The sequence below is a fragment of the Neolamprologus brichardi genome, chromosome 18 (genome assembly GCF_056152115.1).
Source record: "Neolamprologus brichardi isolate AB-2024 chromosome 18, ASM5615211v1, whole genome shotgun sequence".
Classification (NCBI taxonomy): Eukaryota; Metazoa; Chordata; class Actinopteri; order Cichliformes; family Cichlidae; genus Neolamprologus; species Neolamprologus brichardi.
Genome location: NC_142121.1, coordinates 27,207,501 through 27,224,402, shown reverse-complemented (window position 1 = coordinate 27,224,402; position 16,902 = coordinate 27,207,501). Strand labels below are relative to the sequence as shown.

General features: G+C 39.0%; 2 protein-coding genes across 9 annotated transcripts in view; one reads left to right on the top strand and one right to left on the bottom strand.

Annotated features, from left to right (window-relative positions):
* Window positions 1–817: 817 nt before the first annotated feature.
* Window positions 818–7,916, bottom strand: imp3 (IMP U3 small nucleolar ribonucleoprotein 3). Its single transcript, XM_087832050.1, has 7 exons — window positions 7,722–7,916; window positions 7,475–7,582; window positions 7,205–7,279; window positions 2,448–2,527; window positions 2,290–2,341; window positions 2,089–2,161; window positions 818–1,957 (listed from the first exon to the last, which is right to left on the bottom strand). The coding sequence occupies exons 1-7, from the start codon at window positions 7,856–7,858 to the stop codon at window positions 1,931–1,933; spliced, it is 552 nt and encodes a 183-aa protein (XP_087688176.1). The 5' UTR covers window positions 7,859–7,916; the 3' UTR covers window positions 818–1,930.
* A 2,467-nt stretch (window positions 7,917–10,383) lies between these two features.
* The window catches only part of slc35a3b (solute carrier family 35 member A3b), a 77,372-nt gene continuing 70,853 nt past the window's right edge, over window positions 10,384–16,902 (top strand). For 5 of the 8 annotated variants that reach the window (XR_015716841.1, XR_015716840.1, XM_035906090.2 and 2 more), the window contains exons 1-3: window positions 10,384–11,012; window positions 15,668–15,879; window positions 16,062–16,216. Coding sequence is in view for 6 of the 8 variants with exons in the window: in XM_035906090.2 (XP_035761983.1) it covers window positions 15,687–15,879; window positions 16,062–16,216 (348 nt within the window). In the remaining 2 variants the exon portion in view is untranslated. Of the gene's footprint in view, window positions 11,013–15,530; window positions 15,558–15,644; window positions 15,880–16,061; window positions 16,217–16,902 lie in introns of those variants that run through there. The other 3 variants (XM_006786829.3, XM_087832597.1, XM_087832596.1) reach the window with 2 other exon arrangements.

Below are 16,902 nucleotides of genomic sequence, written 5' to 3'. Positions count from 1 at the left end.
TGGCACAGTTACAAGACGAAAACCAAGAACAGGAAACCAAACGAAAAGAAGCATCATGCCAACATTAAAACATGGCAGTAGTAGTGTGATGGTCTGCAGATTTTTTGCTGCCTCAGGACTGGAAGACTTGCTGTGATAAATGGAACCATGACTTCTGTCTACCAAAACATCCTGAAGGAGAATATCCAGCCATGTGTCCGTGACCTCAAGCTGAAGCACACTTGGGTTCTACAAGAGGACAATGATCCAAAACACACCAGTAAGTCCGCCTCTGAATGACTTAAGAAAAACAAAATGAAGACTTTGGAGTGGCCCAGTCAGAGTCCTGACCTGAATCCGATTTTAAGGTCATGAGTGGCATGACCTTAGAAAGGCAGTTCATGGTGGAAAACCCTCCAGTGTGTCTGAGTTAGAACAATTCTGCAAGGATAAGTGGGCCAAAATTCCTCCACAGCGACATGAAAGACTCATTGCAGTTGTTGCTGCTATGGCTGAGCCAACCAGTTATTAGGTTTAGGGGGCAATCACTTTTCACACAGGGCCATGTGGGTTTGGATTTTTTTCCACTTCACACTAAACATTTAGTTTAGTGTGCACTTTGTGCTTACTTGTGTTATCTTTGTCATATATTTATATTTGTTTGATACGAAACCCCCCACAGAATATCAGGAAGAGTACTGGTGATTACCAAAATCATCTTTGATATTTTTGTTGTAACTTTTTATCCACCAGTATGCATAAGTGCTTCAAACTATTTATAATATAAAAATATAATTAAACACATTTCCAGTTCAATTTTACAAATAAAAATCTGAAAAAATAGACGAGCACTTTATTTTGTGTTAAAGATGTCAAATTACAGTTAATTACTTGCATTCCTGAACATAAAATTCTGTTTTGAATGTTTGAGTGCATTTGCCTAATAAATAAAAAATGCTTTTTTTGTCGTACTAAAAAGGTTTTTGACAAATTTCTAAAATATTTGTTCTTTCTTGTTTCAGTACAAAGGGTCTAATAAATTTGTTAATCCCCGCATAGACAAACCAAGGAGCTCGTGTTTACACAAACACAGAACAAATAAGAAAAACAAAAAAGAGAGTCAGACCAGAGAGGCTAAGCTGCTCTTTATGATCCCTCGGACAACAACCACTAAGCAGCTCTGATGGAAGAATGAACAAAGACGACAAAGGCTTACTGCTGTATTAAAGACTTGTACTGTATATATAAGATGGGTGTAGCCACTGTGACATGATCCGCTAGTTCGAAAAGCTTTTTTATTTTTTAAAATTTGAGCTACACTTTTTTCGCCATTGCCATTTGTCCTTCACACTATAAAATTGAGGGATGTTGGACACCAACAAGGACCATGACGTACAAAATAAACACGCTGTATTAACTAAGGCTGAGAACTGGTGATTGAGTCCATGAATGCATCAGGGAATCATTTCTTCAGGTTACAAAAAGAGGGCGCTAAGAGGCATTTTCCTATAAACTTCTATAAACCTGGCAAACACCAAAGTCGCCCCCTGCTGGTCATTAGAATAAATGTAGGTTTAGGGTATGCCCATCTTTTAAAAAAAAGTTTACAAAATCTTGTGGTAGTGGCGTCTCTGCAGCTTTAGTGACAACAATACAGACTCACCTCAACTTTTACAATCAGTTATACTTGGAAACTCACTGACACACATTTTACAGCTGCCGTTCAAATATAAGAGAGCTTCTGTCAAAGTGTGACAACAGTAAAATTCGTCTTTGTTCTCCGGACTGCTCGAGTAAGTCCTGGGTTCTGGGGACGCAGGAGGACTTTTCACTTTCCCCCCAGTTTCCATAATAAAAGGAACCCACACTGTCGTTTTTCCTCAGCAAAGTAAAAAAAGCAGAGATCTTCTTTCCATCGCTCAGTGTGATGAATGACTTTGGGAGAACAGATTTATGCCATCATATCAAAGTCGTCCCGCTGCAAAAGAAACACAGTGATAAGCTTCAAGGCATCAGAATTAGGATTCAGTCCTGAAAACTGTCGATTTAAGTAACAGATAATCATTCATAACTGAAATATGTACATACAAACTCTGACAAATCACTCACCTCTTCATTGTAATTCATCACGTGCTGCTTGATCTTCGAGGAGTCCACCCACGTGACGAAATCTTCCATATTTCTTACATTTAAAAAGGTTACAGTAATAGTGTCAGCATTTTCACATGTGCAGTATAGTGAAGCATCTGTGTCAAAGGCCCTCTGTGTTGGTAAAGATATTGTGAGAAGACTAAATACCCGGAGACCAACCTTGTGACGAGAAACGCCGGGTCTGTAACAATATCCGGGCCAACACGCACATCTGTGACTGAGTCAAGGACAACACTGAATCTGTTTTAATCCTTGAATGAAGACAAATCTGAAGTGTTAAGTATAACAATTTACAGTAACACAGCAGTCAAGGATACGCCCTTGTTCGATGAAAGTAATTGCCGTCTTCAGGTTCTGAGCCATACGAAGATTCAACATGATGCTGGGCAGCCGCCTCCTGCAGGAATCACACAGACAAAGTATACATAGAGGCTTGCATTTATACACAGCACTGTATAAAAGCCTCAAGCCACCTCTCATTTCTGTATTTTTTGCTAGGAAGATGGGAAATACATGCAGAGATTTAATGAAACATGTCCAAACATGCATTGAAATACAGTATATAATAAACAGTCTGTACAATTCTAACTATGGAACGCCAGGACTGCCATAATGAATTAATTAAATACACCATTAAATAATTAAATGTGTCAATAATTAATTAAAATGGGAAATAATTAATTAAATAAATAGTTATGACACATGTAATTAATTAATTATTGACACATTTAATTAATTATTTATGTATTTCACATTTTAATTAATTATTGACACATTTAATTAATTATTGACACATTTAATTAATTATTTATTGACACATTTAATTAATTATTTATGTATTTCACATTTTAATTAATTATTGACACATTTAATTAATTATTGACACATTTAATTAATTATTTATTGACACATTTAATTAATTATTTATGTATTTCACATTTTAATTAATTATTGACACATTTAATTAATTATTTATTGACACATTTAATTAATTATTTATTGACACATTTAATTAATTATTTATTGACACATTTAATTAATTATTTATGTATTTCACATTTTAATTAATTATTGACACATTTAATTAATTATTTAATGATATATTTATTTATTTCATTTTGGCAGTCCTGGCGCCTGGCTCTCATCATGAAATAATTTTATCTGTCAACCTCACCCATCAAACTCAGGGGGCGGGGTTAACGCTGATCGACTCAAAACCATTGCTTTGGCCTGGTGGCCATTGTTTTTAGCACACAACAACCAGCATGTGGAAACTAACAGAACTGAACTTTGAAAAACCCTGTTTGTGTGTGTCACCAAATACAGTTTTAATATTTTTTTAGCCGAGAATGTAGTGGTTTAATCTTCATGTGTCTGGTCAGTTTCTCAAGATACAGCCTCTTTGCAAAAGTGCTTCGATGATTTCGGAGATGTCTGCCCAGCCCAGTCTCACGGCAAAGCGTGGGATAGACCCGCTCGCCTCGCAAGCAATCGAGCTGTTATTACCACCGACAAAGCTCAGGCCCCGGTACACAGCTGTAATAATCCCCGCTGACACGGACTTCTTTTACTGAGGTTATATTTATCAGGGTTTTATTTCCTGATGTTCTTATGTGTCCTACGTGTTTCACTCGCCAATTCTGAATTATAACTAACATTAAAAACATGTTTAAGGAGGAGAGAGAGCAAATAAATTCGATTAACAGCTGATCTTTGGGTTTTTGTTCAGTAATCAGCGTGACCTGTGTATAAACGCATAAAAGAGATAACGTTGGTGTTTCCGTCATGTAGTAACTGCTGGCTTTAACTGTACAAAGGTTGTTCAACACTATGAAACACATACAGACTTCATGATGTTCGGCTAATATTTTTATTGTGAATATTAATCATGAGGGTAAACGGACCTGTACACCACGGAGCAAGATCAGCATATCCACGATATCTTCAGCTCTCTGAGGTAACACAGTTTCCCAGCTGACTAATCTAACTGTCATCTACGAATAATTCACGGGTCATATCAATATGATTTTACAGAAAATCATCCTTAATACTGCCAACTATTCCAGAGACGTGAAAATCTACAGCATAAAGAACACAAAAATATAGCAGTCTAACGCAACACTGTAACAGAGATGAACCGTCAGTTTGTCAAAGTGGAATGAAAGCGATTGGCTGAACAGGTGTTCGTGAACTGTGTTTTCTGCATTTTCATCAGCGTAAGAGACTCAGCAGTTATAACAGTTATACATTTAATAAATTACCAAATGAACGCAAGAAACGAGCAAACCTGTTCCGACAATTTGAGTTTGTGTTCCCTCAGCTGCAGACTCGCTGCTGTTTAAATGTTTGAGAGGAAGATTAGATATAAAGCAAACGTCAAACATAGACTCAGTCTGCGTTCACATTTGATATGAGGCCAGGACGGATAATGGCTGTGTCCTGTTTTAAGATCATACATGTAAAATTGTTGTCTGACCTCCGTCGATCCAGCCGCTCAGAGTTAACTGAAGTTAACCTGGATAAATTATAGTTAAGGAGTATCACAGATAACACCCACGTGAGCTGTGTGACTGTTCACCACTACACTGAAATCAGTAGGCTATTACTGAAATACACGTGCTATTTCATAAACTATGATATAAAGTCCTACTAACATGTTTAGTTTTAAAGGGCACCTTCCTGCCTTTAGTCTCATTCATGAGCAGTATTAGTTTTCTTCTAACATCCAGAAGTCTGCACCATGTGTTTCATAGTTTGTAACAAACCTTTGACAGTTAAACATAACATGACCGAAAAAGCAAAAAAATAAATGAATAAAGAGAGAGAGAGGAAAAAAAATATCACACAAATTATATGTTAACCTCATTTATTTTTAGTTAAGTAAACTCTAAAAATTCTAACAGATCGCTGGTGCTTAGAAAACCTATTAAAAAAACAGATGATATAATATTTCTGTCCAGGTTGCAGTCTGCATTATGAACATGCTGTTGCAAACGCTGCTCCTCTCGGTGGAAATGCGCCTTCTCTTTCCTTTTTGTATAAAAACATTTTAAAAGTCAGTTTAATCTCAAAATTTACTGTTAAATCCAAAACACACCAGATAAAGAAAAGCGAATAGTTCAGTCTAACACATGTGCCAGCGAACCATTAAACGTCTGTAAAACTGTGCAGTTATGAAACGTAACTTTAACCTCAGCCAAACCGATTTGCTCAGTTGTAAATAAAACAGCGAAGTAAACGTGACCCGACAGACAAATCCTGAGTGAATTGAGTCCAGCGTTTAACCACTGAGAGCTAAAACTCAGGTGAGGTTTCAAAGCTGTGCCGGTGATTGGACATCAGCCGCTGATGAAGTGGGTTCGCCTATAAAGTGCTCTGTTGGGAAACAAGCTCCAGCAGCTCTGCGCTCGGGAAAAACTATATTTACTTATCTTGTGCAGAAAAATGTGCTGACGTTGCGTAATATCGAGCACCGGCTGCCCAGTTAAACTGTGACTATCACCAGGTAACGTGGGCGTGGTTCTTGAATTAGCAGCAGGTGTTAAACAGCTGACAGGTGAGGAGGAGGATGCATGCAGGTAAACTGAGGGTCTGTTGAGCTGATCGCTGGTTTCGTGAGAAAAATGTCAGCTCGTTCTTTATGTTACAGAAGCACAGAGACACAAGACCAGGTGGAAAGAGACGATCGTTCGGTGAAAATGAGAATCTGCGAATGCAACATGTGGAACACGGAGAGTGGAATATGTAAACAAACCGGTTAACGTAACCCCCTCGGTGCACTCTGCATGCTGACTGTTAGCAGAGCTACTGAAATCTCTGAAAACATCTGAGCACCTTTGCAAACATGTTCTATGTTGACAACCTGACCAGACATGTGAAGATTACAGCGCGACATTCGCAGCTAAAACACTGTTAAAAGTGTAGTTGGTGACAGAAAAATGGGGTATTTTAAAACTACACCACCAACATTGCTGCCTGCAATTTGAAATGCATTCTGGGATACCTGGCTGCCCCAAGTCTACACAAGCAATCGATTATCTAGGATTGACCTGTTTTGACTTACTTTGCACGGCAACCAATCAAATGTTAGAGAAGCTGCATGGGCAGCGTTAACCCCGCCCCCTGCGTTTGATGGGTGAGGTTGACAGATAAAATTAATTCAAAATGAGAGCCAGGCGCCAGGACTGCCAAAATGAAATAAATAAATATATCATTAAATAATTAATTAAATGTGTCAATAATTTATTAATTACACGTGTCATAACTATTTATTTAATTAATTAATTCCAATTTTAATTAATTATTGCCACATTTAATTAATTATTTAATGGTGTATTTAATTAATTCATTATGGCAGTCCTGGCGTTCCATATTCTAACAAGCTTGAAACTCAAAATATGACCACCTTCATGCTTCAACATAGCTTTCTTGTCATTTCTTTAAGTAGTGTTCAGGAATATTTCTCCTTTCTTCTGGAAGAACATTCAAAGCTCTTCCTTGGATGTTCGCTGCCGTTTGTTCTGTTTTCTATCAAGATGATCACACACTGAGATCCAGACTCTGTGGAGGCCAATCAACGACTGATACTGTTGCATAGTGTGTTCTTCTATCCAGGTATGGATAGAAGCCTTGACTGACAAATGAAGCCATTGCCAATCACCTGTTTTCCAAGTGGTACTGCATGGTGGATCAAAATCTGATGGTAGTTTTCTGTGTTCATAATTAAATGAAATTTGACAAGATCCCAAACACCGCTGACTGAAATGTAGCCTCAAAGCCAGGAGTGACAAAAGAGCCTTTATGCTTGAACAGTTCATAAGTCAGTTTTAAGTGGCTTAGCAAAACAAACAATGATCAGGCACAAGCAATGGACTAAGAATGAGTGAAAAAGCAGCAAATCTCCAATAAGGAACTTTCAGAAAGCCTGTAGAACTTTGCACAAGACCACTTTAAAAATTACATGAAATTCTGGTGCCTCAGAAGCAAAATATTTAAAAAAAAAAAAGAGGAGCACCTCCAGACTTTTCCACAGTACAGTACACTTTATGAGTTGAAGATAAAAACATAAATGTACCTGCAGAATGAAGAAGCTGTGACTTTCTCTGTGAGGGACAAATTCTGTCTGGTGGGGATGAGACCAATGCTGTATCTGAGGTGAAGGAAGAAAAAGATTATCTGTGTAATATCAACAAAGGTTTAGAAAACAATAAACAACACAGCAATCAAAATCAAATCTGCTCAAAACCAAACAGGAAACAAGCACAGAGTTAAAAAATGTCAGCTTGACTTAACATTAAGAGGATTTTATCTATATTAAATAACTGCGTAATATCCAAAACCTTACAGTTTTTCCAGTAATCGATGTGTGTTCTGTGCTCTGAAGCCATCTTTCTCATCCAGGTCTCTGATTTTTCTGGCCAGGTCTCTGACATTCCGACTGAGCTTGTTGTACCTGAGACACAGGAGGAAAAAATGTTATGGTGTCTGTGTGATTTGTAAATATCAGCTGAAATATGGTATAAAAATGTGTTTATACGTCTATACAGTGTAAATAACCGATGCTAAAAGCTAGCTAGCAGCCACAGACTCACTTTGTGTAGTCCTCCCTTTTCTCGATGTGATACTTCCGCAACACCTTGACCTCGTGCAGGTTGTTGTCCACCTCCCAGTTGATGAAGTCGACCTTCTTCAATAACTTCTGTTCGTGATACTTTAATTTACGAACCATTTTCACAGCGTTTCACACCACCTCTGGAGAAACAGGAAGCACGTGCTGTTATTTTTCTTCTTCGTCGTCGAGAACTGAAGGTGGTGGCCCGCAACAGCGCCCCCACCCCGCAACCTCAGTTATCGTCTGTGCTACCCTGTTTTATTGTAACAGAAACACCTCGTGGTTTTTTTAAATAATATTTTTTTTAATACTAATGTAATAGTTTGCTTGCTCCCAAATATCAAATGTGATTGGAAAGTCACTCTAGGTTGTTATTATTAGAGTTATATAAATTACAGTTTTAAATTACTGATAATATCTGGATTATTATTATTTTTTTACAGCCCAGTAAATGTCAGCAGATAGCTCTTGAATCAGAGGGAGACTTGAAGTGCTTTGAAGAACTATTCCAGCTAAATATGGTGTAAAGCCAAGGGCGTAGATTTGGCATGGACGGAAGGGACATGTCCCCACCAATATCCAGCGATTATTGAATTGTCCCCACCAATAATTTTTGGTGGGGACAAAACAAAAACAAAACAAAATCGATAGAAATAAAAAAAAAAAAAAAAAGCGATCTGTCAACGTCTCATTCACCCAGCGGTGCAGAAAGAGTTAAATTACGTTCTCTACTGAAGTCCTACCTCATGTGACAAATATGGCCAATGTGATTGGCTGTGCCTTTCAGGGAGCTCTGTTTAGTTTTAGCAGCGGCAATCCTGCGCTGCGAGGACCTGCAAGAAGGGGAATGGCAGAAAAAATAACCTGGATATAAGAAAGTATTTTTTCAAACAAACCTGTAAGTCACTTAAAGTCAAGTTCACTCATAAAATCTGTCCATCATAATAACGTTACAGGCTATGCAAGGCAATACATGCCCCTCTTATTACTCTTTCTGGGTTGCAAAATAAACTTTTAAAAAATTTTCAGGCGAGAATGTACCTGTGCAAACTTCCAATATCTGAACCTGGGAGAACAGCAAACTCCCGGCACATCGTTTTAGGCTTTGGCCCACATCAGTCTAAAATTGTATGTAACCATGAATAACGTGTTACCATGGCCACCAGGAGAGACTGGACAGTATAGATGTAAAACAAATATGCCAGCAGTTTATCTCAGTTAATGAGAGGAGAAGGCATGTGTTTGGCTCCTTCACATAGTGGACATTGAGTTGTTGTGTGGGACACCAGTAGTCCATGTCTGTTGCTGTAACAGTAGTTCATGTTTAGAGTAAAACATCCCAGCTCACTGACTTGATAGGGGCAATAGTGTGCCTAAAATGTTGCATAATTTTGCTAAGAGATCTGTTACTTTCTGGTAATCTTAGATGAGTAGTTTTATGGACAAAAACCACCAGGTCATTCAGTGTTCCCTTAGTGCTAATGTATAAGAGATGTTGGTGTAGTATAACCAGTGTTGGGAAGGTTACTTTTAAAATGTATTCCATTACAGAATACAGAATACATGTCCCAAAATGTATTCTGTAACGTATTCCGTTACGTTACTCAATGAGAGTAACGTATTCTGAATACTTTGGATTACTTAATATATTATCATGCTGTTTACAACTACATGAATGTACTATTGCTGTGATTTATTACTGTTACTGAAGGTCAGCGGCTCCAAACCGTAGTAAAGGGACCTCTGGCTAATACGGTGGGTTCTGTGTCGGGCTCGTAGCCGAAAACTAGCTTTACTTTGTTGTCTGGGTCAACTTTGCTAGCGAGAGACAGAAAGAGCCATTGAAAGGCTGCTCCAACGGAACTTAATTGTTTTTGGAGGAAAACACGAACACGGTGTACAGTCCAGTCTTAATAGCTTACTTACAGCTGGGCTGTCAGGCACTCTTCTTGGCTGCAGTGGTTATATTTACATGCTTCCAGCTCCCGTTTTTTGCTCGATGACAGCTCATACTTTTCCTTTTTCTCCCTCCCTCGCTCACAGACACATAACGTGTATGGCAGTCCATTCTCCCTGCAGCACTACACTGCCTATGATGCTACATTCTTTAGAGCTATACCAGTAGCATTCTGCCTATTAGCTTAGCACAACAACAACAAAAAGACCTCTGTCACCCAGGAAACACGCAGAGAGAAAGCGTCACCCTGTAACCATGGCAACCGTAACTCTGCCACCTGGAACAACAGAAAGTAGCTGTCAAACAAAACCCAAACAGTCCTGACCCGCCACAATATGAAACAGGAAAGTACCACCGTGTAATCCATTTATTTCAACAAAGTAACTGTATTCTAAATACCACCTTTTTAAACGGTAACTGTAACGGAATACAGTTACTCATATTTTGTATTTTAAATACGTAACGGCGGTACATGTATTCCGTTACTCCCCAACACTGAGTATAACTGAAGTAATGTTGTTAAGTCCTTAAAGTCATATTCTTTTATTGTCATGACTGTATTTTAAGGTATTTTTATTTTTGTATGATATCTGATTTATATGGAATATGGTTGAAGTAAACTAAAGTATAAAATACTTAGTCAGTCATTTGTTTAATAGTAACTTAACATTATATAATTCACATATAAAACTATGAATTGTAATTTTAAATGGTTTAAAAGCATGTAGAATAACATATGTAGGCAAGTATATTTCTCCTTTTTTATCAAGAAGCAAAGACGAAAAGGAAAAAAAAAAAAGAAACAGGGCAGGGGTCAATGGTTGAATCATCCGTCCCCACCAATGCCAAAACCAAATCTACGCCCTTGTGTAAAGCTGTGCATGTGAATATCGTTTTAGTGATTAGCCTTTGTTAGGGATATTTATTACATTTTATTATGTATATTTAAAAAATCTATTACATATGTTGAGGACAAAAGAGAGGCCTTTGGTGTGAAACTGTTCCCCCCCCGGTGTATTCTTGTTTACTTTGTCATATTTCGGCAGGTGTCACCAAACTTCTAAACTGAGTCCTCCTCAGCTACACGTGGGTTCATTCATTGAGTGTAGCCTCCAGAGGAGGAGGCACCGCGTCTGCTATATGCGTAAAAACCAAAAGCGTGCCTTAAATTACAGCTGAGACAGCTATGCTGACTGTTAGTTTAGCGCCATGAGAGTCAATCTTTAGTAAAGAGAAAAGCGAGGACAGGACCATCAAGTGAGCGGGCGCCCACATCCTGTCATCTACACCCTAAGCTGAGCTCCAGACCCACAGGTAAGTTTCACCGAGATAAGAATTTGCTGTTTAAAAAAGCCTGTTAAACATCCGATTGTCTGCGGAGACATCTTTTGTGGCTAACTTTAACAGTGAACACTTTCTGCTTCCTTTTTAAATCTGTGAAGATTCCTTCAGAGACACCGTGTTTCACTATCAGCAACATCTTTAATTAAACAACAGGGCGTTCACTCTCTCTAACTTTCACACCTTCCCTTCACATGTGGGTTTGCCCTTCAACAGGTCCGCATCCTTACAAGTGTGATGTTTGCTCAGCTTAACTACCGCCAAACAAATACGTCAAAGTTTTCTGGTGATGGAGGTCAGCTCTGCTCCATGTCACTATATGTAATATTACTCCGTTTCTCAAGATTCCAGCAGAGCAAAGCTCCACTTTAGACTTCATTTCTTCACACTGACTTGGAAGTTCTGCCAGTGCTGTGCTACCCTGTCCTGTTGTAGTGAATTCTCTGAAAATCTAAAAGCCCCCAAATGTGGCACAAAGTCTCCAAACACTGTCCCTTTGAGTCCGGGTTTATGCGCTTGAGCGGGAGTAGTGCGTTGGCAGTTTCGGAGTTCCCGTGAGCGTGCGGAATAACCGGTTTGTGGGTCACTCTTCCTGGTGCTATTGTCGGTCAGTCCCTGAAGTGCTGAAAGGAATTAAAAGTGTCCACTGTCTGTGCTTTTCGTGCTTTGTTTTTTATGATTCTTGCTTCTCCCGTTACCGGTGAACTCCGCTGTCGCTCCTTTCCGGCCCACTCATCAACCAATCAGCACTCAGACAGGCTCCCCAAACGAAAAAGCGAAAGCACGTCTTAAACTGATAATGTGACTTGAAAATGTTAAAAAGTGTAAACTGCTCAGTTTGTAACTTGATTTCAATGCTGAGCTGAACCTGACTGTTGAGTGACAGGTTGATACTCAGTGATACTCAATGAGATGCTCTCCATGGCAGAGAAGAGCTGTTCATAAACTCATTTCAAGGAGCTGGCAAAAGATTTCCTGTTCTCTAGTGTGAATCTGCGTGGGTTGTTGATAAGTTGATGTCTCATTATTCTGTTGCAGATAACTTTAAATATCTTTTTTTACTGTAGGAAATGTGTTTCATTAATGAATTTGTATTTCTAAATAGTCTCATCTACTGTATATTTACCAGCTGTGATAGCAATGTTGGTCTTTTCACATTCCCAACCTGTATGTGTGCTAAAGCACTTAAAACCTCCTGGTGTACTTCCTGTTACAGTAGCTGTCACCAGGGTATCATGAGTTATGGGTACTCTGACATGTGTTTACAGTACTGTACAAAAGTCTCGAGTCACTGCCCATTTCTATATATTTTTTCTATATATTTGCAGAGTTTATTCTAACTTTTAAAGGGGCCTTGAACAGCAGACCTCCAGGCTTTCTAAGGTCTTTCAACATCCATCTTTTTATTTTCAGAGAAATTGGTTTGTCAAGTCACTTTACACTGACCTATGAATGATTCAAGCATAAAGAGGCACCTAAGTTTAAGGATGAACCAGTGTTGTATCTACACATAACAGATAACGTTATGAATAAAGAACCAACTTTAAATTGTATCTTTAGGCATCCCCTTTTAAGAAAAGTCAACATTTTTAATTGAATCAGTGAAAAACACCACAAATAGCAGAGTTTGACAGAAATAAAATAATATTTTTGTACCGATAAGGTGATTCCCAAAGAACTATAAGCTGAAAACATGGGGTATCTCAACATCGTGTACAGCGTGTTAGAAAAATGTGAGGCGATCAAACAAGTGGAGGACAAGGGAAAAAGCATCTACCCTGAAAAACTATCTACCGCAGATCATCAGTATCTGAGATTCATGTCCTTAAGAAATAGGAAAATCCAGCAAAGACCTCAAACAGGACCTGCAAGATGCATCTGGCCCTTCAGCTGATCCTACTGTTCACTGAAGCCTCATCAGTAAAATTTAAATATTTGGTTTAAATGATCATCAAGGAGGAGAAGGTCTGAAGACACCGTAAGGCTCTGTTGGGAGTCAAGCTAGTAAGAAGTGTACAAGCTCTCCTTTTGCCTTATATGCTGTATGTTCAGTTTGCATCTTTCAATAAATAGTTGGCCCTAGTTCCCATTTTCTATATAAAACACAAAAAGTTAAGTGTGACTCAAGAATTTTGCACAGTACTGTAAGTCTGTCTGTGGGCAGAATTTCCAACTCCTCCAAACCGCAAAGCAAAATGCAATCAGAAAGATTTACAGGTGTGTAGTATTGGTCAGAATAAAAGTGACGTCTGAAGGTTGGTAGGGTCTGAGTCACTCTTTGCCTCAGTCTCCAATTCTTTATCATTCTTTATGTATTTGTATTTATGTAGTTATTGCCCTTTGTATGAGATGTAGATACAACGTTACAAAGATAAACACGGTCCAGATCCATCGCAGGGGTAGCGCAGAGAGACAGATAACAATTTAAGCGGATATTCATGAAGCACCTGGAAAACATGCAAATTTAATTCAAAGAGGCTTGAGCCAACCAGCTGTTTCACAACCAGCACCTTCCTGCTGCTGCGAGGCGACAGCGCTAACCACTGCACCTCCAGCCAGCAGATCAATATTATTTGCACGTAGCAAAATGCCGGAAAGGTGAACTGTTCATGGTAATTACATTATAGTTTTGTCTAAGTCATTCAAGTATTCGAATTAAAATTAATATGACTTAGTGGAGAATAGTTTTCTTTATCTAGGTAAAAGTTTGGCTTTAAATTGGTTTGCATATAGAAATATAACCTTTCTTTACATCTTTTAAACCTTGAGCAGTAACAGTGAGACATTTTTAAGGTTGTAATACTACTGATGTTACTAATTTGAACGTGACACGATCACATACTGTATACTGTCCATTTTCTTTTCATTCATATGTAGGTTAAGCGTGAGCGTATTTACATCTGTAATATTCGGGCTGCAGTGGTTAGCATCGTCACCTCACAGCAACATGGTCCTGGGTTTGAATGCACCAGCTAGCTGGTGCTCTTTTGCTTGGAGTTTGCACACTCTCCCATGTCTGGGTGGGTTCTCTCCAGGTACTTCCTCCCACACTCTGACGACATGCATGTTAGCTTTACTGGTGATTCTAAAGTGGCCATAGATGTCATCGGGAGTGTGAAGAGGACCGTCACTTAAGAAAGTGGATGGATGGACGTGAATAAGCAAGAACACAGATGACACTACCTAAAAAAAAAAGTTTGAAATATACTTGGAGAGAGTTGGCAGAGTGTGTTGGGTGTAGACACTGCAGGCTGTAAGGAGAGCACTCACGCACACACTGACACACACAGAAACAGAGAGGGACTGTGCAGCCGTGCCCCTCTGCTAAGCAGAGCTCCTACATAAAGAGGTCACTGTGCTGAAAACATAGCACCTCCTTCTCTGCCACAACTTCAAGGCGTTCATCTTGGCTAGTTGTACATCCCTTTTTGAAAAAACTAAATCGATTTTTTAAACTAAATCCCTGTTCAAATACAGCACACATAAATGCTTCACAGCATAACAGAGTCACAAGTTTGCTCTGACATTACTTTTGCTCGAGGTCCGTTTGTTTGAGATGATGTCATGAAATAGTAAGAACAAGAAGGAACTGCAAACTGTGTGTGAGTCAGATTCGGTGTGCGTAATTGTCTGAAGACAGTGGAGATACAGAGACCTCGCTGTTAACAGGGATTAACTAATAATCGTGCTGTGCAAACAGTCCACCTGAGCCGATCCCACACTTTCACCTTGTGAGAAAATGAGCACGATCCCTCAGTTCCTCCTACTATTTGAAGGTGGGCTGACTCTGTGAGTCTTGTGATGAAGGCAAGTGGACGATGCCTCAGTTTGGAAATAAAAGATAAAAGAATGAGGACTGTTTCTCTTCAGACGCCCCAGATGCCAGAGTCAGGAGACGGGTTAGTAATTGTCTCATCACTGTCAGCTAAAAGTTCACAGTTGTAAAAAAGTTCACTCATGTATAAAATCCTTCCTAATTTTAACCAAATTATTTATTTAAATTTTAGGACTTTACAATTTGCTGTGCTTTTTCATCTTTAAGCCACAAACCTCTGACAAGTTTAGACGAGAAATGATTTGTATTTTTTTAAATAAATGACACCTGTGACAGCTGCCGTCGATTGTTATTAGAATTCTGGTGCGAGTGTGGATAAGTAGTGCACAGCTATGTCATTAGCCAGGGTAGATGGAGGCTATGGTTTTCCAGCTGGTCGCTTAACAGTTTCAGCAGTGGTTGAGCGACACGTTCCTCTCCTGCACTAAATCTGCACTTGTCTTGCTGGAGGACAGATTTCCAATAACAAGACAAAGGAAAGGTGACAGCTGTTTCCGACATGTTCCCCATTACTTTTTATTGTTAGACTGTGTCTGTGAAGGAGCAGTCACAGCCTGTTAATGCTCAGTCTCTTCCACTGTTGTCTCGTGCATTTCTGCAACTTCTTAAGTGTCCGAGGCAGAAGTCAATTTCTAGCTCAAGGACACTGCAGCAGCCTTGCTCAGCGTGTCAGGACGCTCTCTGTGAGTCCTTATGTTTGTGTGAACAAGCTGAATGAACCTTTCAGTTCACTCTTCTTTTTTTCATTTTCTTCCTGTCCACCCTAAAAGGCTCCTTCACTGTCTCTCTGCAGAGTCAAACATTCCTCCACAATGGCGCTTTCCTCCAGGCTAAAATACGTGTCTCTGGGGGTTCTGGTGCTGCAAACCACCCTGCTGGTTCTCACCATGCGCTACTCCCGTACCCTGAAGGAGAACGGTCCTCGCTACCTCGCCTCCTCTGCCGTAGTGTCAGCTGAAGTGCTCAAGATTTTTATGTGCACTCTCCTCATCTTCAGTGAGAACAGTGAGTAAGGAGGAAAATAGTTTTGGATCCTACTTGGGTAGAAAATCCCCAGTCTTGTTAATAAACTTCATAGGTTGAAAAGTACCTCACATGATTTAGCAGGTTGCAGAACCACCTTTAACGGCACGAACTTGTAGCACTGTTTTCTAAATTACTGACGGCGCTCTCTCTGTTTCTCTTAGATTTCAGCTTGAGGGCGATGTACGAGCTGCTGTACAAGGAGATTCTGAACAAGCCCGTGGAGCTCGTGAAGCTGGCCGTCCCTGCAGGGATCTACACTCTGCAGAACAATCTGCTCTATGTTGCCCTGTCCAACCTGGACGCAGCCACCTATCAGGTTACATACAAATGAAAGAATGTGCTTGTTCAAGCTCACTGAGTTTGTGTGCGTGAACTGGTTTCTTTATGGTTTCACATGGCTGGTTTGTATTGTGTACATTTCTGAATTCACAATATACAGTGGATATCTTGGTAAATATTTACATAAAGCTATCTCATAAAATGATCTCTAAAACAACAGATGTCATCTGTTCTCATCTCATTAGGCTTGTTTGATTAATTTAAGTGGTACTAAAGCTATATTCTGTAAATATTAAAGAGGAAAATGCTAGTTATTGAGTTTTGTAACACTGGAAAAAAATCATAAAACATATAAAATATGTTTGTTTAAATTTAAGCTTCACATCCCTCATTTCTAAAATGATATTTTTTATAAATAACATTTATAATTGGATGTGAACAAACTCTCTAGTGATTTAAAATAACAATAAACCAACAAAAACATACTTTGGAAAACAATTCAAACTGACTGAAGCTGTTTTGTGAACTTGGAAAATTAATTTAAAAAATAACTTAAAAAAATACAGACGACTAGCTGGTAAAAAGGCCATGTTCACTTTTCTTCTTTGTCACAAAGTAGCCATTTTCAAAAGAACACCAAGATTTATACGTTCATGACATCCAGTTCCAGTTTCTGTCCTTTTTCACATATACTCAGTTCTTTACATAAAAGAATAACGCAAT

What these genes read in the sequence shown, in the direction of transcription:
- imp3 (XM_087832050.1), bottom strand. Translation starts at nt 7,858, where the DNA reads ATGGTTCGTAAATTAAAGTATCACGAACAGAAGTTATTGAAGAAGGTC. An exon ending in AAAAGGGAGGACTACACAAA is followed by an intron (nt 7,583 to 7,721) that starts GTGAGTCTGTGG and finishes CCTGTGTCTCAG; the next exon opens with GTACAACAAGCTCAGTCGGA. An exon ending in CCGGCGTTTCTCGTCACAAG is followed by an intron (nt 2,162 to 2,289) that starts GTTGGTCTCCGG and finishes TTTAAATGTAAG; the next exon opens with AAATATGGAAGATTTCGTCA.